Below are 24,647 nucleotides of genomic sequence, written 5' to 3'. Positions count from 1 at the left end.
TTAGAGATTATCTAAATTCACAGAAACATTTTTGATAAATTTGTAAGTAATTTAAGTAATTATTTTTACAGAATTAATTAAGATTAATGAATATCTTTTCTTTGTTTTAAGTGGCAGCCATCTTGAATCATTAGATCTTTATTTTTGTTGATATAGATTAAAACAGGGCTTGCTACAATTTAGATTTATTAGTTATTAACAGCACAGAATCATTAAGGTTATTTTTCATATTTTTAGTAATTACAGTTTAAACAACTTTTAACTGGTTTAAATCTTTTATTCAACTAGTTTATTCTGATTTTCATATTTTTGGTTAAATAAGAACTGTTTCATTTTTAGTAAACATTAATAACTTGTTTAGCTTTAAGTAACTTTTAGTTAAGTGTAAATAAAAATTTAGTTCATTAAAAATTTGGTTGATTTAAATCTATTCAACATTTGTGTTTTATTTCCCTTTGCATTCAAAGGGTGGTGTCATCCTGACGATTAGATTTTTTCCCTATTAAAGAGTACTCCTGAGCAAACTAAGAACATTAGGTAATAAGTAACTAAATTCTATTACTAGAAATCAAAAAGGTTTTAATTTTCAACACCACAACAATGGTGCCAAGTGGGATAGAGGCCTGCTTCTATTTTTAGAAACCACTTATTAACATATTTTTTAATCACCACAACACATGTATTTCATTTACGAGAATGATATAGCTTATAATGTATGGTGGCTGATTTGGAACACTTTGCGCGTTGCGTTGTCGATAGCGACAACACAACCTATATCGTTATCGCCTTTTCGTCGCACTGACGTCTTTACGCTTGGCTTATTAGCCAATCCTTTGATTTGAGCGACATCGCGACAACACGCCACACGACAACGCGACGTTTGGCGTGCTTCGCTAGCTACAAGACGGCGCACAAAAACGTTCCAAATCAGCCACCATAAATCAACTTTATTTTTCACCGGGAATGATTAGGAGTGCGGGTAACTGATGCCTGCACTCCAGTTAACTTACTGTGCATGTATATGTATACGATTTAACTGTGACACTTTTCAAACTGGTAGATGGCGCAAGTCTTTTGTAGAACATGGTCAAAGGAAATGCACTTTATGTAATCAAAATGATATTGCCGATGAATTCCACTATATGTTAAAATGCCCTTTCTTCCGTTTTAGTAGGAGAAGCCTAATTCCAAGTATTTCAATCGACCGAACACACTAAAATTCAAAGAACTGATGCAGTAAATGTGGCTGATAATATAATTATATTCATATTCATGCATACATATATTTGTTGTATATAAAGATGAGCTGTATATGCTTAATTCAAAATAAAATATATGTTCTGTTCTGTTCCAATTAGTCTCATTTTCAAGGTCAAAATATATATATCAATTCCTTATTTTAATTTGAAGTAATAAACTTCTTTGAAAATGTCAAAAACGAGAAATAAAAAGAGGTCGTTAAATATTGTTGAGAACAATACTAATACTTTTGGACTCGTACACAGCTGCAAAAGCTACCCGGCTAGCGCCTAGTCCAATATAGGTTTGACAGCGGTTTACTCGTCCAATAAAATTCAGTATTGAACTCAATAATTTTAATAACCTTATAATATCACACTTTACTAATCTATTTTAATAGTTATCAAATAGGAAAGAAAAAGCAAAATGCTTAGAAAACATCTATTCTTGGGAAATGTACTGAAATTTCTTGGCAGTCATTTGGTATAACGCGCGTACTAGATTTTACAGTCCAAATACGAACAATTAAAAATGGGGCATGCTGAGGCAAGCGGTCACAATGCTCTTTTTTCGGACAACTGACGCCATCATGAATATTATATTTTATAAATATTATATTATATTTTAAAGGCACGCTGACACTTACGATGGAAAATATGTGTGTAAGGTATCCTGTTGTAATATATCATCATTATCTTTGGTGTGGGTAAAAGTATTATAATCAGTATGTTATAAACATTATCTCTTAAGTAGTTCCATAGCAACCAATCATCATCAATATTATCATCATCATCATTAGCATTATCTTCATTATCATGGCCTTCACCAATTACTACTGTTCGCATATCAATAATAATGATAATAATAATAATAATAATAATAATAATAATAATAATAATAATATTAATAATAATAATAACAATAATGATAATAATAATAATAATAATAATAATAATAATAATAATAATAATAATAATGATAATAATAATGATAATAATAATAATAATAATAATAATAATAATAATCATCATCATCATCATCATCATCATCATCATCATCATCACCATCATCATCATCATCGTCATTATCATCATCTTCATCATAATTCTCATCATCATCAACATCATCATCATTATCAACATCATCATCATCAATTTTCGTTAGCATAGCAATAATAATATAAATAACAAGAATAATCATCATAATCATCATCATCACCACCATTCAATACCTTTAAAATACTATCATCATCATCATAATCATCATCATCACCACCATTCATTACCTATAAGATACCAATCATCACCATCATCATCATCATCAACATCAACATCATCATCATCAATTTTCGTTAGCATAGCAATAATAATATAAATAACAAGAATAATAATAATAATAATCATAATCATCATCACCGTTCAATTTCCTTAAAATACAATCATCATCATAATCATCATCATCATCCATTCATTACCTATAAGATATCAATCATCATTACCATCATCATCATCATCATCATCATCATCATCATCATCATATTCATCATCATCATCATCATCATCATCGCCATCATCATCATCACCATCACCATCATCATCATCATCATCAACATCATCATCTTCATCAATTTTCGTTAGCATAGCAATAATAATAATAATAATAATTATAATAATCATAATCATCATCACCATTCAGTACCTTTAAAATACTATCATCATCATCATCATCATCATCATTCATAAAGATATCAATCATCATCAACATCATTATCATCATCCATTACGGTTACCTTATCAATCATCATTTTCTGCTTTATCTTCAATATTATTATGATCATCATTGTAATCATCGATTCGTTGTTGTTATTCACGTCATTAAGTAACTCACCTATAGAGAATATTGACCGAGAAACAATAAGGTATCGATTCACATCCTCTGTATATATATCATTGTTTTAAATTGTCAAGACTAGCCTCATATCACTATTGACAACCTCTAAAATGCTAAATTCTAAAATCAATTGAAATCATAAAACATTTATAGGAGTCACCATTTTTTGTATGGCAAAAAGATGTCTTTGTCCATAAATATTGCTTTACGCTTAGAAATCAAACACGCTACGGTACATTAAACATCGAGGTATTCGCAGTTTTCATCAATATTTCCACGAAACCAGCCATGTACCCGATAATCAATGATTGTCTTACGATTAATAGAGGCTGTATCATTATTTCAAACTCAACTGTTGTTGTCCTAGTTTATTTAATTTTAGTAATGAAATAACAAAAGTAAATGGTGTTTTTGGATTTATACATGGCAGCGTAAAAGTATGGCAAATACAAAAGTAATCTCAACCATATCACAGGAAAGGGAAGAGCCCGAGGAAACAATTAGTCATGGAGGGCTCGAACTCGAACCTCCTGGACAGGGAACAACTTTTGAAAATCCACCAGATGGCGGTCTTAGAGCTTGGTTAATAGTTCTCACGTGTGCATTGATAAATGCGCTACTGAGCATAATGCAGATTATGATTCGTGTCTCTTTGATGGATTCCAAAATGTCGTCTGCAACTGGAATGGACGATGAAACGCAACAAGAAGTGGATAAACAATACGTAGAACTGGTTGATATATATGGTAGGTCTAATTTTTGTTTAAAAATGTTAGAATGTTAGCCAACAGACTCATATGTCGCTTTATTATTTTTGTTTGTTTGTTTGTTTCAATTTTGTCAGACACGTAAATTTGCGCTATTTCTTAAATACTATTAACGTACTGTTAATATTGCTTTCAAGTGGAATATTATTAACCTAGAATTATAATTCGTTTGTACTTTCATTTTTAATCATATTTGTGGGAAAGGTGTAGAAGGCGCATGTGCGCAAGCGAGCAGTGTAAGAATGAGAGTAACCAGGAATTAGTCAGGTAGGCCTATGATTAGACGCAATCGGGAAAATTTTAGTCTTGCTTCTAATCCTTCTATGTATTTTTAGCTCTAACAAAGTCACACTGTTTTCAAACTTTCTAATAAAAATAACTTTTCTAATGTACAACAGGTCATCGAGTTTTTATGAATTAAAAACACACACACACACACACACAAAAAAAAACAATGTTTAACTGAAGTGATACTGCCATGTTTGAATAACAGAAGACAGGAAACAATGAGTATGACTAAAATACGCAAAGGAGATGTTTTTGCGCTACGGGCGCAACGGAAATATTTTTTGAAAAACAGCCAAAACGTGTGCTTATTCATGAATAATAATTATCATTAAAGTTATAAAACAGATTAACTGTGTGAAAAGTACGTTTATTTCAAAATGTATGTAGGTTATTTTGCAGGATTCTGTGAAGCCTAGATTTTTTTATTACATTTAGTGGTTATATACCTAAATTCCAGGCAAATATGCAATCTTGTGTTTAATGAACTAGTTTAATCTTTTATAAGTAAGTAAACAATACATGACTATAATTTTTATATCAAACAATTTATTCATAACTGTTATTTATATTACAGACATATTTTTGTTATTTGTAAAATAACAGAACAGTTCGTCCTCAAAATCATTCGAACATCATGCATTTCGCACCAATATTTAAATGGACATATTCTCGGTGCAACTGAGATATTTTTTTATTTATTTCTGTCTTTGTCCTGAATTTACTTAAAGTATACAAATCATTTCATTTTTACTGGACCAGACCTTTCAATCTTTGTCGCAATAGACAAAAATTTCAGGAATTTCAGACATGGCATTAAAAAAGATAAATAAATAAAATAATAAAACTTTTATTAAACACGAGCACTTGGACCTGAATTACTTGGACTTTACTTTAAATATAAGCAATCATTATTCAAACATATCTAAAGATAGGGGTGTTTTATTTTTATAAGACTTCCTTTAAAACTTTGTTGTTACTTTAAACTTTTATCAGATTTTGTTTCCTAATATAGCACCGATAGCTGCGTTAGTTATGATATTCTTTGGTTACAAGAAGACCGTTTGTATTGGAGCCGGCGTTGTCATGACTACCGTTATATTTATATCCTATCTCGGAGATGATGATACTGAAGGATTTATCAAATTTCTGATATATGGTCCGACAGGTAAAATTAAATTATTCTAAATATCTAAAATTAAATACATGTAAATAAGTTTAGGCATTTATACTTCGGACTTAAAAACCGTCAGTTCATCAAGATCTTGTCTGGCTTAACAAGTATTACTGTATTACAAATATTTCTTGGTAAGCTGGTTTCAGGCACTCTTTCTTAAGCCATATCGTACTTTGTTTAGCTTCGTTTTCATTAACAGAGTCCAATACTTCCACAGCATTTCCATATTGTACTCTAGTGATTCTAATTTATGGTAAAATACAAAAACCGATGTTTTTTAATGTTTTAATTAATTTAATGATTTCATTCCTTAAAGATTGACTTTGTGAAATAAAGAAACATTATATATTGTTGAGCATATCACTGACTGTATTGGACTTATACACAGCTACAAAACCTATATTACACTCGGTTAGCGCCTCGTCCAATATAGGGTTTACAGCAGTGTGCTCGTTAAATAGAATTAACAATGTATAATATATAAGCTTAAGACTGCAGCTGACCATTTTACATGTCAAATTTACGATAAGTAACGATACAATGTATACTGTTTATATACACGTAGTTAATTTCTTTTCAGCAATAGGAATGAGTTTTATCAAACTTGGCGCGTTGATCCCCGTGTTAGAATATTTTACAACAAAGAGAATAAAAGCTTTGTTTGTGTCCAAATTAGGAACTCACGTCGGCGAAATGATTCTAGCCATTATAATTATAACGGCCGAGAGTGACGTCAAAGTTTTATGGAGAAAGTTTTTAAGGTTATGAACACATATTTATACTTAATATTCAATGTACTTTAAAACATCTTTTTAAATTATTTACACTTAATATCATTTTATTATTTCACAAATTGTATTTTTACTGAACATTTACGTGTCACCATGATGTTAGAGTTTGACGAAATATTTATCACTTGGCGGCTGATATCGTGTTTTAGAATCGCTTTATCTATAGAATGTATAGAAAGAGTCCTCGTATTTTTAATTTTTGATATCCTAATGAGCTACACAGGTGGCAGTATCAGTGTTTGGACACCACACCCCTATCTGCCCCTGGACCCCTACTACACCCTGAAAAAAATAATTCAACACCCTAAGGCTTATTATAAGGTACCAAATACAAAACCACTGATGAAATTATATAAAAAAAATTTTTTTCCACTATCAAAATTATAGTTATAGAAAGGTGAAAAGCCTACTATATGTTCATTTGCCAAACAATGTGGAACACGGGAAATCGTCGTTTCGGCGACTGAGGCGCATTCCGGCGGGATTTCGCTGCATCATTCATTTACATCAATAAAAAGAACTTGAATTCCACAGCTTACTTAATTCAAGTCTAACGAATATCAATATTCTATCGATTTTTTCTATTTCACGGTAATTTTTTACTTGTCGTTGCCATTTTGGATTCTGATACCTGTGTGTGGCGCCGTTATATGTCGCAACGCCGCTAAATGTCGCACTTGCCGCTAAATGTCGCACCATTGACGCTAAATGTCGCAACCGCCGCTTAATGTCGCAAAATCATTTGCCGTTAAATGTCGCAATGCTAACGTTAAATGTCGCACGAATTTCCCTTACCGTTAAATGTCGCAACACTACCGTTAAATGTCGCAAGATGTAAATTCATGTTAAAATCATGTTTAAAGTAGAATTATATTACTTTTTAACATTCTCATAGTTATTTTGATTGTAATTGCCATTACACAAAAATTATCTTTGTCTTACTTGGTTTCTTTAATGAACCTAAATATCGAGGTTTTGAGCTACTATATAATGTAATCTTTAGGCTAGAAAGGATAATTGATACTAAATTCTCAATAGATAAGTATTTTTCTCTTGTTTAACATTTTCATTTGTAACCCTGATTGACAACAGATTAAAGGTATTATGGTATTGTCACTCTCAGAATTTGGTTTAAGTAATTTCATTTATTTTCTCAGAAACTACCCAATTTACTTTAAACGTGGTTTAGTTGTTCACTATGATCATATGATGCAATATCAAAAGGCAGATAATCCTAGTTATATTTTGCAAAGTTATTCCCCTTATTTCTCTAAGATGTTTTCGCTCTGATTAACCTTTTGGTTAAGGCTAATTTCAAACATATTCACTTTAAACTTAAAATACTTATTTCATATGAAAGTACTAATGCATTTCTAAAGGACAGATGACCCTGAAAGGTATTTTTTCTAAAATATCTCCCTTATTATATTTAAAAAAAAAAACATCACAAATATTCACTTCAAACGTGAAATATTGATTGAATATCAAGGCAAATTTTTTATTTTAACAGAAACGGCAAATACGTGAAAAACATAGTTTGAAATGCATGGTCAATACCACACCGTATTACCGGCGGCAGTGATGGCAGATCACTGCAGTGATGGCAGATATCTGAAAATTACCGATCGATACAGGTAGGTTATAAATTTGGTTGGTTTAATTATATTACGCAAATACGGCCCATATCATTGCTATAAAACTATTGTCTATTGAATGGAGATACTGTAAGGTAATTTTGGACTCGTTTTTTCCTGTTTTAAGACTATTTTGAGCAGGTTAAAAGTGAAAGCCTTGGAAAAAATCCGTGAAAATGTCTGTTTTCTGTTCAAAATATCTCAAGTTTTAAGTAAATGGCAGGATTTCCTGTTATCAATATAGACGTTCATCCATTGGGGTCACGCAAGCCAAATATCTACCCCGTGAGTCTTTTCTTGAAAGTTTTACAGACGCTCAATCTTGTCCGGTCGAAGAAAAAATGCTGCCGTTGTAGGCAGATACATATTATAAATGCTGCCGTCGATGGCAGAAATACCACGAAAGTGGCTAACATTCTGACAGAAAATCAAGTTCAATCTTTTATCAATTCCTCTTTTCTTTGCGTCCTTTTAGTCGGAATTGAGACGTTAAACTATTATTTCTAATATTTTCTCAAGATAGAAAAGTTATTAATGCGGTGTGTGCATCGAAAAAAGCTTTTTAGCAACATGCAGATACAATACAAAAAGTGATGATTTAGTACGACAAAATTTCACTATAAATAGAGAAATGAACATGAAAAACTTCATTTTTCTATATTCATGCATGTGTGCTTGATCTGTTCATATTAATTGAAAGGTCAAAAAGAGAAAAAGAATATAACAAATCAAAAAAATTCTAGTTTTTTTCCTATTAATACAGGATTAATTTTCATCTTGTGATATGAATCATCGAAAGGTTCATCTTTATAAGTTGTCATGGTTACAACTAAAATGAATGAAAAAATATATAGTTAAATGGGAGCACGTGATGTTAGAACTGTTGTTAATAGTTTAGCATAGTAAATGTTATTCAAAGGCAAACTACAACGCTATTACAAACATGAAAATTTAAAGAAATGAATCCACGTTGTCGTGTTTTTCAAGAACTTGATAATATAGGAAAATATTTGAACTGTCAATAATATTATCTTTCCATTTTACATTAACATACATTGTTTTATGATACACTGATGCCAGTTGCGAGGTTAATAGTCTCCCCTTTATTACATCAATTTAATAATTTATAATCTGCGCCGATTAAGTAAATTTCAGCCTTTATTTGTCATAAAGCGATGAACATTATTACCTCGAGAAAATAATGTCATAATTATGCTAGCAAATGAATATCCACTTACAGAAGTTACTTGCTGTAATATGCAACTGGCGTTATGTCTTAAAAAGGGAGTGCGCTGCTAAACTTAAGATACATATAGTATTGTATGCATGTTTGCTTTCTCAAATGGTGAAAAAATGCCTTATTTAGGCCCCCAAACACTTGTTTTTGTTTGATAAATGTTGTTTAAAAAATTGACCACTTTTTCGGCGCGGCCCCCCACCCCCATCCAAAAGATACATCAGGGGGTTGCCAGAAGGGGGATGTGCCCCCTTCTGTTTGGGGGGTTTGAAGGGGGGCTGAGTCCCCCTCATCGCCAAGAAAACTTTGGACTTGTGGGAGGCTAAAAATGGCCCCAGGTCGATCATAAGGTAACGTGTAACCAATGCTGAAAAGCCTTTGACTCTATCTCAATCCATTGAGAAGTGGCAGCACTTTGAAATCAATTTTGATGGAAAAAATCAATGCAAAATAGTGATGTACCGATCGGTAATTTTCAGATATCTGCCATCACTGCAGTGATCTGCCATCACTGCCGCCGGTAATACGGTGTGAATACGAAAATCGAAAAAAAATATCATGTAGTACTCCTTGATCATGTAGTATTCGATCCGCAGTCGGGTGCTAGATATGAGCGAATTTTACGATTATATGCACCGGAATTTTTGTAAGCAGCCAGCCCGCATAGAGCGCGAGACTTGTAACCTCGACCTTGTTGGTTCTATTCCCGGGCTGGCCAACTTAAATTACTGATAAGTCTTTCGGATGATACTTTAAATCGAGGTCCCGTGTATAAGTGCTAAAACAACTTGGCACGTTGAATAGGGGCATCATTCTATATCTGTAATTGCACTATCCTCCAAAATATAAAATGACTTGTACTCTTCTGGAGGACTCGCCCATATGGGCAACCGGTGTCGAGTATAAATAAACGCAAATTCACACACAGTAAGCAGATGTCAAAGTACACAAGATTTAGTACATTTTACGATTTGTCAAACACTATTTACGCTTTGACATTGTGGCAAGTGATATTTTACTCGCCAAGTCGCTTTATACTATGAAAGATTCTGCAGTAACTATCATATAATAAGAATACAAATAATTGATTAAGCTAATATTGGCCTTGCTGTTTGGCTAAAGACAGCTAGTCGTTTTGGCCAGAGAATTTAGGCTTTTTATATCATTACTTTGCTGTAATGAAAATCTTAATCTGTAACGCTTCATGATAAATATTTCAATGAAATTAAATTTGACATTTTTCGAAAAACACAAGACGTGAATTATACTCGTACATATGTAACGACGATATTGGTTAGATATCTGTAAACACTTTTATTTTCGTCCTAAAATGCGCGTGTCGAGTACGTCATAGTGAAGTTCAAATGACCATAAATACATACATACGCACAATAGTGTATTTATTTTAAGATAATTTTAAGAACTTTATTTTTCAAAAAAAAAAAAAAAAAAAAATGGAACAGATGTGTAAAGAAAACATCTTTTTAATTTATTGCAACAATAATATGAATGACCACTGCCTTTCTGGCGTTAAAATGGAAATAAAAACACGCATACGACTAGCAAATTTGATAAAAGCATAAACTGTTTGTGTGAACTTCATCCTGCAAATTAAAATCTATTTTAGCTTTTGTGACCATGGCCCATTGGTCCCTTCCTCAATATAAAGGAAGAATGCCATGCAAGTTATCTACCTTCCAAATATGAAATACATTTGTCAATAAATAAAGGCTGTAAAAGTGTAGAAATCTATTTTAGAACTGGTGACCTTGACCCAACTGAACCATAACTCCATCCAAAGGAGAAGACCTCAATGCCATGTTCCTACCAACTATAAAAGACATCTTTCAAAAGAATAATGTTAAAACACCTGTAAAAATGTTAAAATCTATTTTGGCATTGGTGACTTTGGCCTCTACCCACAGGACCCCCAACTAAACCCAAAGAAAGAGGACCTCTCTTGGCATGTTTGTATTAAACATGAAATACATAATCTTAACAATAAAGGCTTTATGAGCAAAAATGTTATAAAAAATTCACACCAGTGACCTTGACACTAGAGACCCCTTACTCCATAAAAAACACGGCCATTAATGGTATCCACCTACCAGATATGGAAGATATCATTAAATGAATTTTTAAGATAAATCCAACTTACCGGAATAGGTTAACCATACAAGGTCTTATTTTCAAAGTGAAAAAAAGGAATATAACTTGAGAAAATGGGTGGCAATATCATGAACTTTTTCTAAATAAGTAAGTTTGGAAATTATGAAGCCATAAGTATAGACAGTACTTAAATAAATCCAACTTGCCGGTTAAGGTTAACGATATTCATTCTCAAACTGCTGAAAATGGCAATAACTTGATTAAAATTTATGCAATAATTATGTTACTTGCCATGATCAAGATTATTGTATTGATTAATAAATGTGTAAATTATGAAGCCCTTTGTACAAGTAGATTTTAGGAAAAATCCAACTTGCCGTTTTATTATTTTGATCGTTCCATTTTTTAAAACATGACACCAATTTTAGGCTGCCAGGCTCCTAGACTGCCAGCTTTAGGCTATTAGACTACAAAGTTAAGTGCCCTAAAGGTAAAGGCGTTTTTTCCATAATCATGCATGTGTATGTGCTTTTGCATGACCTTTCATAGTGATTTTACTGTATTTTAAATTGTTTCCATATTTATAATATAAGTCACTAACTTTAAGCTACTAGGCTGCCGACTCTAAGCTGTTAGATTGCCAACTTCAGGTTGCAAAGCTGACATCGATAGGCTGTTAGGATGTTAGGCGGCCTCCTCAGGATACTAGGCTACCAACGTTAGGCTTACAGGGCGTTAGGTAAACTCTTAAGGTCCAGGTCGTCAGCAATTTAGGGTACCTCTTCCGACTGCGAGACAATTTGGCTCCTCAGTCAACTAGGCCATCCGACTGCCACCTCAGGCAGCCTGTCTCTTCTGCCATTTTACAGACACAATTGTACTAAACTATTTACAGGACAATGCCAATTTTGCAGTTTCATACAAATAGTAGACAATTGTATAATTATCAATATGTACTTGCATAAGATCAGCTAAATATCGAACGCAAAACAATATACATTTATTTACAATATGAGTATTATCGCCGCCTAAATTGTAGCGCAGTTCCATATATAATAAATTCACTCGCTTTCAAATTGAGTAGGCAGATTTAATTAATATGATACAACAATAAAACTTGAGTTCAACATAAAATTACATCTTGCGACATTTAACGGTAGTGTTGCGACATTTAACGGTAAGGGAAATTCGTGCGACATTTAACGTTAACATTGCGACATTTAACGTCAAATGGTTTTGCGACATTTAGCGGCGGTTGCGACATTTAGCGTCAATGGTGCGACATTTAGCGGCAAGTGCGACATTTAGCGGCGTTGCGACATATAACGGCGCCACACCTGTGTGTTATACGCGATCTGATTGGACGTCCAATTTGGCTCGTCCAATCAGATCGCGTATTTCAACCCAGGTATCAGACTGCAAAATGGCTACGACAATTCAAAAAATACCGTGAAACAGAAAAAATCGGAATTATAGTGATATTCGTTAGACTTGAATTAGATAAGCTGTGGAATTTTAGTTCTTTTTATTGATGTTAATGAATGATGCAGCGAAATCCCGCCGGAATGCGCCTCTGTCGCCGAAACGACGATTTCCCGTGTTCCACATTGTTTGGCAAATGAACATATAGTAGGCTTTTCACCTTTCTATAACTATAATTTTGATAGTGGAAAAAATTTTTTTTTTATATAATTTCATCAGTGGTTTTGTATTTGGTACCTTATAGTAAGCCTTAGAGTGTTGAATTATTTTTTTCAGGGTTGTAGTAGGGGTCCATGGGCAGATAGGGGTGGGGTGTCCAAACACTGATACTGCCACCTGTGATGAGCTAATGAGTACGTAAGGGAGACGCAATTTTGTGCAGTTCAAAATAATGACGTCACTTTCTCTCACGTTACAAAAATGTATTTAAACACATGTAGGTAATACGGAAACTGTCGAAAGAAAGTGGGAGGAACGCACAATCCTTTACTGACACATTGATGCACAGTATATAAACAAATCTACTGTCTGCTATAGCAAGAAAGGTTCAAGTTAAAATATATAGGCTCACAAGAAAGGTACAGTGATCGGTAGTAACATGCGATCGCAAGACAGGATAAATATAAAATTATATATGATCGCAAGACAGTGATTTCGTTTATCTACTGCGAGACTGACACAAATCAAAATAAAATTGTAATAGTTACTTGTTGTCATTTATGTTGTTTTCCCCATTGAGCTGTTGTCATTTATAACACTATTTGCCATGTTGTTTTAGAGGATGTTCTGGGCTATGTATTGGAATTGGCTTACTTGGTTTAACCTTACGGGAACTTAAGATAACAATGAAGGAGAACAGATCGGTGACATTCATTCAGAAGACGGTTGGACTCGGGAATAAAGACTTACTCAAGAGTTTATTGTTTTGGCTGACATGTGCAGTATACTTCTTCTTTCACTGGGGTAAATTTAACATCTTTACATTTACAGACCATTTTCTCGTTGTTTCATAAAAAAATAATTAAAAACAAGCTGAAGAGGTCTAATGTTTTACAACGAGCTTAAGCAAGAAAGTGTCATTATATTTTAAAAACGAGGTTCAGCAAAAAGCACCAATGTTTTAAACTACCTAAATAAGAAAGTGTTATAACGTTTTAAACGATTTTAAGCAAGAAAAAGTCTGTAACCTTTCAAACGAGTCCAAAAACTTTTATAAAACTCTAAAACGAGCCAAAGAAAGTCTCATTAAGCTTCAAAACAAAATCTCGTGATTGTTAACATAAATATAGTTTTTATAGCCCTGGGATATTTAAAGGGATTCTCGGGCAAATTAATGACACAAATATTAAAATAATCTTATGTACTCAAATCACGCTAAAATGACATTTTCTTTAAAGTCCCAGCATGAATTTCTGTATAAATTCTATATATTTTGGGTTTGAAGTTTAAATATATTTGTACTAGTATATGTTGCACGACAGATTTGCCGTAGATTTAAAACAAGTTATGTGATTTGAACAAACCCCGGAATTGACAATAACAGATATTGTGGATATTGTATGATTGAAAAAGTCTGATCCATTCATTTGACATGTTCTTTAACGTTTCCAGAGTTAACTGTGACAACTATTGTTAAATCTTAACGCTCTAACCTGAGCCACGCGGGTCAAGTTAGGAAATTTTATTCTTTATAAGGAGAAAACATAAAAAACTTTTGTTCCTTTGACTGCCAAGTGTATTCATTTTCAGGATATTTACAGAATAATGAATGAAAAATTCATAACGAAGAAATGGATATTTTGCCTGTGTCTCCCTTTAAAAAATACATTACATGATTGGTTTTGAAAATTGACGAGAAGACATATGAGCCGCGTCACGACAAAACCAACATAATGGGTTTGCGACCAGCATGGATCCAGACCAGTCTGCGCATCGGCGCAGTCTGATCAGGATCCATGCCGGTCGCAAACGCACTATGTTGGTTTTGTCATGACGCGGCTCATATACATATATTTGAATTCAGATTAGATAACTTCAAGGAATATAGGGTCAATCATTATTACAGAAGCCATCTCAATAAGGAAGTATTTTCACTCCTACCTCTTCAGGACGACCCTCTGTATATAGCAATAACCTTTGTACAACAAAAATAAGACTGTAGAATAAATTTTATCTCTCTACATCAATATCTATTAGCAACACGAAAGTATGTGTGTCTCTAAAATGGTGTTTCTGTGTACGAGTATATATATGGAGACAAACATGTCTACCTTCTAGTTAAACAAACATGTTTTATACTACCAGGAATAGAGACACCACAAGGTCAGTTCATTGACAGTGACATGACAAGCCGGCTGGAATTTGGTAGAAATCTCACTAAAGCTCTACTTTACGGACTGAGTCAACCAGCAGGACAGGCATTGGGAACGTTCATAGCATGGGTTGTCAGGAAAACGGTGTACCGGGAGGAGAACCGGTTTGTCAGTTTTATTCAAAATTGTTTCTCTTTATTAAAACAAATTTATTAATATTAAGAACAACTGAGGTGAGTTGCTGAAGATTTAGGGGGTTCATCAAATTAAAAGGAAATATGGCAAACAACATATTATAACATAGTATAAAAGTATCAAACTTTCTTTTTTCAAATAACCGATTTTCAGCTATCATCTATGTTGCTAAGCAACGTGTCAAATGCATTCCCAAGTCGTCCAAGTCATAAATATTCGACCAAATAGAGATTTTTTTAGTTCAAGTTTCAGGTATAGATTGTGCCACTACAGGATTGCAATTAATAAATTGGACTAAATATATATCACACTAAATGACGGACTGTGTTAAATTAATTATATGACGTACTGGCGAAAAAAAGAAAAGAAAAAGAACTCGGCTCCTTTGATAATTCTATGAAGCGAAGTGTGTGATAGTAAGTCTTAAAGTGGCATAGCCAATATTAATTGTTTTGTAAAAATGAATTTAAATGGCATAATTTTGTCTTTTAAATTTTGTAAATCAAGTTTTTTCATACCAGGCCTGATGACATTGCACATAAAGACAGCCGTCTGACACATATATTTGGTCTGTTAGTGGCTACATCCTTCACCATGTCGATTGGTTGTTTTGTAGCACCAGAGGCAGTAAACTTTGGATACTTTTTCACTTTTAGTTTACTGTTTGCAACGTTCTTTGGTAAGCCTAGCTTCTAGATATAATATGTAGGTAATGCTTTAGCTCGGATAGACGCCGATAAAAAAACAATCAAATGTCGTTTGTTTATTTAGTTTATTTATCATCTGAAAAAAAGTAAAAATTAAATATTATCTATATCTCATCACAAACGTTAATTATTCGTGACATTAAAAAAAGTTAAAATCATTACTTTCTCACCTCACAATAGTGAAATCTATTAGAACTTGGATTAATATTGATTTCGCATTTTTGGGAATAGGGCAATAAAATCAAATTAATTTTATTATGTTTTTTTTCCAACTATCTTTTTTATGCAATGAAACTTTCCTTATAGTCGAGCATTTACCCACACCGCTGTGTCAATTCGTTTTCTGTGCCATAAATAGCTGGGATCGTAGTTCGCGGAACACAGGAATGTCACACGGGTATTTAACCGTCTCACTTGGCATGGCGCCCCTATGCTTGAGGGTTCAAAGTTCTCGTTATTTCTCGAGAGCAGGTTAAAATTCAATCAAGATTATGCTAAACTTTGACATGATTTCCCTTGCTGTACCAGAAGTGCTACCGCTATAGATCTATGTTTTTCTTACTTGAATTTTGTAAAAACACAGATAAGAAATTTACATACATGTACATACACATTTATATCATAGGTATGAACGAGGGATTAAGAGATGATGTGATACCAGAGGTGTTTGGTAGAGACAATGTAAGAATTGTTGAAGGGCTCATACTGATGTTTGTTGGTTTTGGCGGATTGATTACGAACGAAATAATCGGTAAAATTAAAAAAGATATGCATTGTATATATGTAAAATATAATCTAGAATAGTGGAAATCCCTCGGAAGCAATGACAACATCAATACTTTATGAAAAATGCAGATTTGTTTCAATATGTTTGTTCATGAGAGATGATGTGAAAGTGCAAAATCTCTCACGCACCCTTTCACCGGCCTTAACATCATTCAATTTCAATACTAGTGTGTTGTAATAAATGACTCCAAAAGACCAGGAAAATAAAGCTACACTTTAGAAAGTATGAGCGAACACATAGCAAACAGTGTGTTGCCGGTGGTCCTGTGTGGTTTTTTTTATTTCGGGGTGGGGATGCGTTCATTGAATGTCCCTATTCCTTATTGATATATGAAATAATTTATTCATTTAATACAACATAATTACGTTACTTGTATGTGGCGCCGTTATATGTCGCAAAGTCGCTAAATGTCGCACTTTCCGCTAAATGTCGCAACCGCCGCTAAATGTCGCACCATTGCCGCTAAAGATCGCAACCGCCGCTAAATGTCGCAAAATCGTCTACCGTTAAATGTCGCTACTGTAACGTTAAAAGTCGCACAATTTTCCCTTACCGTTAAATGTCGCAGCACTACCGTTAAATGTCGCAAGATGTAAATTCATGTTAAAATCATGATTTAAAGTAGTATTATATTACTTTTTAACGCTATCATAGTCATTTTTATTGTAATTGCAATTACACAAAAGTGTATTTGCTTTAATTGTTTTCTTTTATGAACCTAAATATCGAGGTTTTGAGCTGCTATATAATGTAATCTTGACGCTAGAAAGCGTATTCTAGAAAGATACAATTGATATTTAATTCTCAATAGAAAAGTATTTTTCCTTTGTCTCCCTTTTTCATTTATTACCCTGATTGACAACATCTTAAAGGTATTATGACATTGTCGCTATCAGAATTCGGTTTAAGTAATTTCATTGATTTGATAACCTATTTTTTCTGGCCAATACTAACAGTAATAAAGTCATACACGGGCGATTTATCAAACCGAGCCTGCAACATTTTCTATTTTGACGTTTTGGACTTTCTTTATGGGTTCTTTTTCTCTGTTTTATCCATGACTGATGTTCCTCAACACACCTCTGAACAGCTTATGCATTCAAGGAAAAATATAGAACTCAAATCAACTGACCCCTAATCTGAAGGACGAAGACCACGTTATCATCCTATCAAATACAAGAGGGCCATGATGGCCCTGAGGTCGCTCACCTGTATATAGCATCCACCCTGCCCACGGCAGGGCCAATTTTGACCCCAGGGCTTTTATTTGAACAAACTTTGTAGACACTTACAAGAAGATGTTTCATGCTTAATATCTAAACTCTAGCTTTTTGGTTTTTTTCAAAGAAGATTTTTTAAGTTTTTGTTATACACATATTAGGAAAATCAATGACCCACGGGACGGGGCCAACTTTGACCCCAGGGCTTTGAACAAACTTGGTAGACACCCATTAGAACATGTTTCATGCTAAATATCTTAGCTCTAGCCTTTTGAGTTCTTTAGCAGAGGATTTTTTAAGCTTTTACTATATGCATGTAGGGAAAATCAATGACCCCCTGGGGCGGGGCCAATTTTGACCCCGGGGCTTTTATTTGAACAAACTTGGTAGACACTCATTAGAAGATGTTTCATGCTAAATATCTTAGCTCTAGCTCTTTGGGTTCTTTAAAAAAAGTTTTTTAAAGTTTTTACTATATGCATAAAGGGAAAATCAATGACTCCCTGGGGCGGGGCCAATTTTGACCCCAGGACTTGAACAAACTTGGTAGACACTTACTAGAAGATGTTTCATGCCAAATATCTAAGCTCTAGCTCTTAGGGTTTTTTTAAAAGAAGATATTTAAAGTTTTTCTTTCGGTTGCCATGGCAACCAGAGTTCTGCATAGAATTAAATTCTTTGAACAATTTTTAAAGGTGACCACAAAAGAAACATTCCTGTTAAGTTTGGATGAAATTGGCTTAGTGGTTTATGAGGAGATGTCATTTAAAGTAAAGGTTTACGGACGGACGGACGGACGAAGGACGGACGCGGACGAAAAGCGATCACAAAAACTCACCCTGTGACAGGTGAGCTGATAAAAACATCAGAAAAAGGGCTGTATAAGCAAATGTGTAAAAATCTATTATTTGCATCCTTGACATTGAATCACTGATTCAATCAAAAGGAAGAATATCATGCAAGTTATCTTTCTACCAAATATGGAATACATTTGTCAATAAATAAAGAATGTATGTGCAAAAGTACAAAAATCTATTTATAGCACTTGTGACCTTGACCCACTGATCCCTACCTCAATCAAAAGACAATTACCATGCAAGTTATCTTCCTACCAAAATATGAAATATATTTGTCAATAAATAAAGGCTGTGAAAACGTAAAATTCTATTTTTACAACTGGTGACATTGACCCAACTTAACACTAACTCCATCCAAAGGAGGAAACCTTAACTTTATATTCCTACCAAATATAAAATACGTCTGTCAATAGTATAATGTTAAAACACCTGTAAAATCTATTTTCGACATTGGTGACTTTGACCTTGACCCACATGACCCCTATCTAAACCCATAGGAAGAGGACCTCCCTTTGAATGTTTGTATTAAACATGAAATACATTAACTTAAAAATAAAGGCTTAATGAGCTAAAATGTTTCAAAAAATTTTCACACCAGTGACCTTGACCTAAGAGACCCTTACTCCACAAAAATAAGAGGACAATTATAAGTATCCACCTACCAAATATGGAAGATATCATTAAATAAATTAAATTTTAGATAAATTCAACTTACCGGAATAGGTTCACCATACAATGCCCTATTTCCAAAGTGAAAACAGGGAAATATCTGGGAAAATGGATGGCACAGTTATAAACCTTGTCAATATCATGTTCTTTCTATTAATAAGTAAGTGTGGAAATTATGAAGCCATTAATATAGACAGAACTTAACATAAATCCAATTTGCCGGTTAAGGTTAACGATATTCATCTTCAAACTGTTTGAAAGGGCAATAACTTGGTTAAAATGGAAACCATAATTATGTAACTTGCCTGTATCAATACTTTATATTGATAAGTAAATTGCAAATTACGAAGCCATTTGCACGGGTAGAACTTAAGAAAAATCCAGCTTGCCGTTTTAGCTTAACCGCGTACGGACAGATAGACAGACGGAAGGACGGTTGAATTACTATATGCCCGACTGCCAGCTTTTCAGCTAAGTTCAGCGTCCTAGAGGTAGAAGCGTTTTTTTTTTATAATCATACATGTCCTTTTGCATGGCTTTACTGTATTTTAAATTGTTTCCATATTTATAAAATATGTCACTAACTTTAAGCTTCTTGACTGCCGACATTAGGCTGTTAGATTGACAACTTAAGGTTGAAAGACTGATATCGATAGACTGTTAGAATATCTGGCTGCCGCCTCAAAATGCTAGGCTGCCGACGTTAGGCTTCTAGGGCGTTAGGCAAACTCCTAAGGCCCAGGTCGTCAGCAACTGAGGCTTCTTCTTCCGACTGCGAGGCAATTTGCCTCCTCAGTCTACTAGGTCATCATTCTGCCATCTCAGGCAGCAAGGTCGTTAGGCTGTCTCTTCTGCCAATTTTACAGACATGATTATACAAAACTATTTACAGAACAATGCCAATTTTGCAGTTGCATACAAAAGATAGACAATTGTATAATTATCAATATGTACTTGTATAAGATCAGCTAAAAATCGAACGCAAAACAATAAAGATGACAAATTGTAGCGCAGTTCCATATATAATAAAATCACTCGCTTTCAAACAGACATAATTCGTCTTGAGTAAGTAGATTTAATTGATATAATAGAACAATAAAACTTGAGTTAAACATAAAATTACATCTTGCGACATTTAACGGTAGTGTTGCGACATTTAACGGTAAGGCAAATTCGTGCGACATTTAGCGGTACAGTTGCGACATTTAACGGTAGACGATTTTGCGACATTTAGCGGCGGTTGCGACATTTAGCGGTAATGGTGCGACATTTAGCGTCAAGTGCGACATTTAGCGGCGTTGCGACATATAACGGCGCCACATTGTATACTTATATACATACGTACATGTAGATGATTTACCCGTTATTTTATCATGAATGTAGAATTCATTGTAAAGTGAATTGGCATATAATGGAACGTCTGTAAGACAAAAAAAAAAAAAAAAAAAAAAAAAAAAAACAACAAAAAAAAAAACAAAGAAAAAAGAAAAAAAAAACAAAACAATAACATTGATTGTATTGAGAAGATCACACATCACAACCCTGAAAAAATATACATGAATCGTGTTGCATTTTTGAGAAACATTACCCGATAGAAAAATTTATCAACATTTTTTTTTCATTTTTGGACGTTTCTGTTGTTTTCAGTAGATAGATAGATAGTTTTATTCTGGTAAAAAATACATGTCATAAAACAACTACAAATTCAATGTCAACATCAAGAGATACATGTAAACATGAAAGTGCATGTGTTGATGCCATATATTCAATACCAAGGATGACACAAAAAGAAGGCATAAGCCGACTTATTTCCATTGTGGTCCTTAGAATTGATCATATGACACCAGAAAGGCAAAATATTTACTAATTATTAAGTATTGCACAAAAATTATTCAATTACAATTTCTTATATCAATTATTGCACATAAGTATTTCCATCACAAAATTTATCACATATGTATTATAATCATAATTATTATGACAGATATGTTTGACAATAAATAGGTACTACTAAAATATGCACTTAACATAAAAAATATATAAATAAAAGCTAGGTAAGATGACTAGATTAAAATGACTAAACAGATATTGATTGCATAAAATGTTCCTTAAGAGATTTTTTTAAAATTATCACGACTTGCTATGAACCTAAGATGTGTTGGTAACCTGTTCCATTCCTGACAACCATTAAATACAAATGTTTTCTTACCTAAACCCTTAACTCTTGGAATACAATAACTGTTACTATCTCTAAATCGAGTGGAGTAAGAGTGTACCTCATTTGCAATTTGAAAATGCTCATTTAAATAACTAGGTGCACTATTGTTATGTATCTTATGGACATGACCAAGAATAAGAAAATTTACCCTCAGATGTACTGGTAACCAACCAACTTCCTCAAAATGAGCCCTCCCTATATGAGTACGGGGACTGAGATTAAGTATAAATCTCACCAACTTATTCTGTGTGGCCTGAAGTCTATTTTTTAGATTTTGACTCAACCCTAAATACCAGGAGGCACACGCATAATCAAAATGACATTGTATTAATGAAGAAACTAAAAGCTGTTTAGTATACCTATTTAAAAATGAACTTTTCTATATAAAAACTTAAGTTTTGCATTGGCCTTCTTAATTACCTGGTATTGTTTTTTATGTTTTTAATACATGTTGTAGTTTGTCGTTTGATGATTTAGTTTTTGTTGTAATTTGTAGAGTTTATTTGTTTGTTGTTTTCGTTGTTGTCGGTTGTTTGTTAATTTTAGATTTAGATTTTCAATTGTTTTGTTTTGTTATTATATTTGTTGTAAATGATTTTATAGTCTGATAATGTATTCACGTTAATTTGCTTATATATAAAATAAATAAAAAAATAAATAAACTAGTCTAGAATTATCATATAAATTGTTTGTTCACTGCTTCCTAAGGATAACACCTATTCTAGATTGGAAAAGAATTGAAACAAGTACCTCTTTAATCACACTGACACACTTCATATTCCTTTATTCAAACCCTTTAGTATACATAAAAGAATTATTCATTATAATAAGCTATCATAATTATTATTAAATTTGTACATTGATACAAAGTTTAACATTTGCATTCGAGGACCTCCGATATCAAAAGTTACTTCTAGTTACCCCATAAGTGTAGAAAAAGGAGATTTCTTTAAGAGCAATGGAAACAAATCAAACAGTTGAAAATCAGAAACTCGATTCTATTTAACCTGCCCGTAACAGGTAATGGAATGTGTTCTTATTGTTTATTTTAAAGTTTCGCAAAGTCTAAATACCAACTGTGTGCAATCTCCTTCATTTGTTATTCTATCAGAATGTGATAGAAGTGCCATTTCATTAAACTTGCTGTCAGTAAAGCCATATTTAAAACTACGGTGCATATGACAATTTATGTTTGAAATTTCTTTTTCTAGTTAAAATCGATGATGGAGGCGCAAATGATTGGAAGAAAGTATTCCGTTACGGAGGTGGTATGCTGTTGTTGTCAGGGTCTGTAACGACAATCGTTCTTGTTCTAAAACATAGTAAAGCACTGGACGAGATACAGTCGAAAATAAATGGCAATTCTGTTGTTCCATGGAGAGCAGACGACAATCGTACAAACGTATCTGGTACACAACAAACGGTTCCAAACACTCATAACACCGTAAATAACCACCAGTCTGTCGGTCCTATTACGAATACATCTCGACAGCAGACTGTGCCGTCAACGATCAATGGTAGTTTTCAACCTTACCAGCAGCCATATGTTCCAACATATAGTCAGAACAGTGGCGTTCAACCTAACCAACAATCAGCGCCAGGCTATACCACACGGAATGATGGGTTTAATCCACCGCAGCAGCAGACAATGGTAGTACAACATATGAGCATGTACGAGCTATAATTGTCTCATTTCAGAACTTTCAACTGATATCTCTTCAATGTACATTCATATTGAAAAGTTGTGAAACATTTTATTTGCTGAAGTTTTGTCATTTGATTCAATACAGTAGAAAAATGAGTACCTAAAATGCCTAAAACGGCATAATTTGATATCTTGCGAACTAAGTTTAATTGAATAGAGATAAACAGAAGCCCTAAGGAACGTCCCAAATGGCAAAATTGAAAATGTTGGAGGCTTGGTAAGACTGAGCCAGTTAATGAACGGTAATGGTCAGTGCAGGCTATCCTAGCACTTGTTTCACATGAAAATGGTGACATTTTGATTTTAGAACATCCGAAGATGATGCTTAAATAACTAAATCAAACCTATTCACCAGTTGTACGTCTTGAGATAAAATGAACAGAAAGTACTAAAATGTTGCCTTTGTTAAGATACATTTACTGTACATATGATGAAACTTTATAAAGAGAAAAACGGAATCCAAAAGAAAACCCAAAACGTCAAAACTGAAAATGTTGCAGGCTTGATTTGATTGCGCCTGTTCTCGGACGGTAAGCGCAAGCTGCCGTCAAAATCTTGGATATTTATCATACAAAGGAAATTTCTTTCCCAGCTATAATGAATAGTTAATGAGGACAGATACAGATTATTGAAGAATTGCATGACTGTCTGGATAAAATGATTTCGAGAGACCGGATATATCTTAATCAATCAAAACATACTTTATAAAAGTTTTTTATATATTGTGTACACATAATTACAGGACGATTTTTCCATACGTGCAACTCATGTGTAAACAGAATATATGGCATATAGCACAATAATACAGAGCTTCTGAAAATTTGAGAAATTTCAGGTAGATTGTATACTTCGTTTGCATGTCAGAGACATATTTCTAGGAAAGGTTCGGTGAATTATCAGCAATTGACTGATGTTTTTTTTTATTTTTTTACTTACAAAACTTTTTTCCAAATGCAGCTTCTTTAACATTTATCTATGATCTTTTCCCCCAATTGCCAAAAAGACTGATCCCTATTTTGCTTTTGAACTCAAAGAAATCGCACGTTTACGTCGATGCCTTATGAAACAGGCTTATTCGAAATTTAGAGAAAAAAGGTCAGTAGGTTGCGATGTATGAAACCGGTGTTGTTCAAAATAAAATAACTGCCAACGAGTACAAATTTAACAAGTATCGTTCAACAATTTTAAAATCCAAATTTAGTACTTCTATTTAAAGGCGGCAAACGAATATTATAAAAGAATCATAAAACTTTTTATGAACATTTCTTTTTTCAATATTTTGTTACGGTTGGGACGTGAGCACAAGTGCTAATAGTATTGTATTGTCCTCGACGCGCATGTGTTTTTAGTATTGAATTGTCGTCGG

The 24,647-nt window shown here is 33.4% G+C and overlaps 1 protein-coding gene across 1 annotated transcript; it reads left to right on the top strand.

The window, feature by feature from the left end:
• Nucleotides 1-3,482: 3,482 nt before the first annotated feature.
• LOC132754457 (uncharacterized) lies at nucleotides 3,483-24,205 on the top strand. The gene is made up of 8 exons (XM_060745085.1): nucleotides 3,483-3,875; nucleotides 5,197-5,349; nucleotides 5,939-6,119; nucleotides 13,390-13,574; nucleotides 14,916-15,087; nucleotides 15,640-15,797; nucleotides 16,451-16,576; nucleotides 22,788-24,205. Exons 1-8 carry the CDS (start codon nucleotides 3,569-3,571, stop codon nucleotides 23,258-23,260), a joined length of 1,755 nt encoding a protein of 584 aa, XP_060601068.1. The 5' UTR covers nucleotides 3,483-3,568; the 3' UTR covers nucleotides 23,261-24,205.
• The last annotated feature ends 442 nt before the right edge of the window (nucleotides 24,206-24,647 follow it).

The sequence above is a fragment of the Ruditapes philippinarum genome, unplaced genomic scaffold (genome assembly GCF_026571515.1).
Source record: "Ruditapes philippinarum isolate M1 unplaced genomic scaffold, ASM2657151v2 ctg1338_1_1_1_1, whole genome shotgun sequence".
Classification (NCBI taxonomy): domain Eukaryota; kingdom Metazoa; phylum Mollusca; class Bivalvia; order Venerida; family Veneridae; genus Ruditapes; species Ruditapes philippinarum.
The sequence above is the reverse complement of the archived record's forward strand: the minus strand, read 5'-3'. Positions and strand labels throughout refer to the sequence as shown.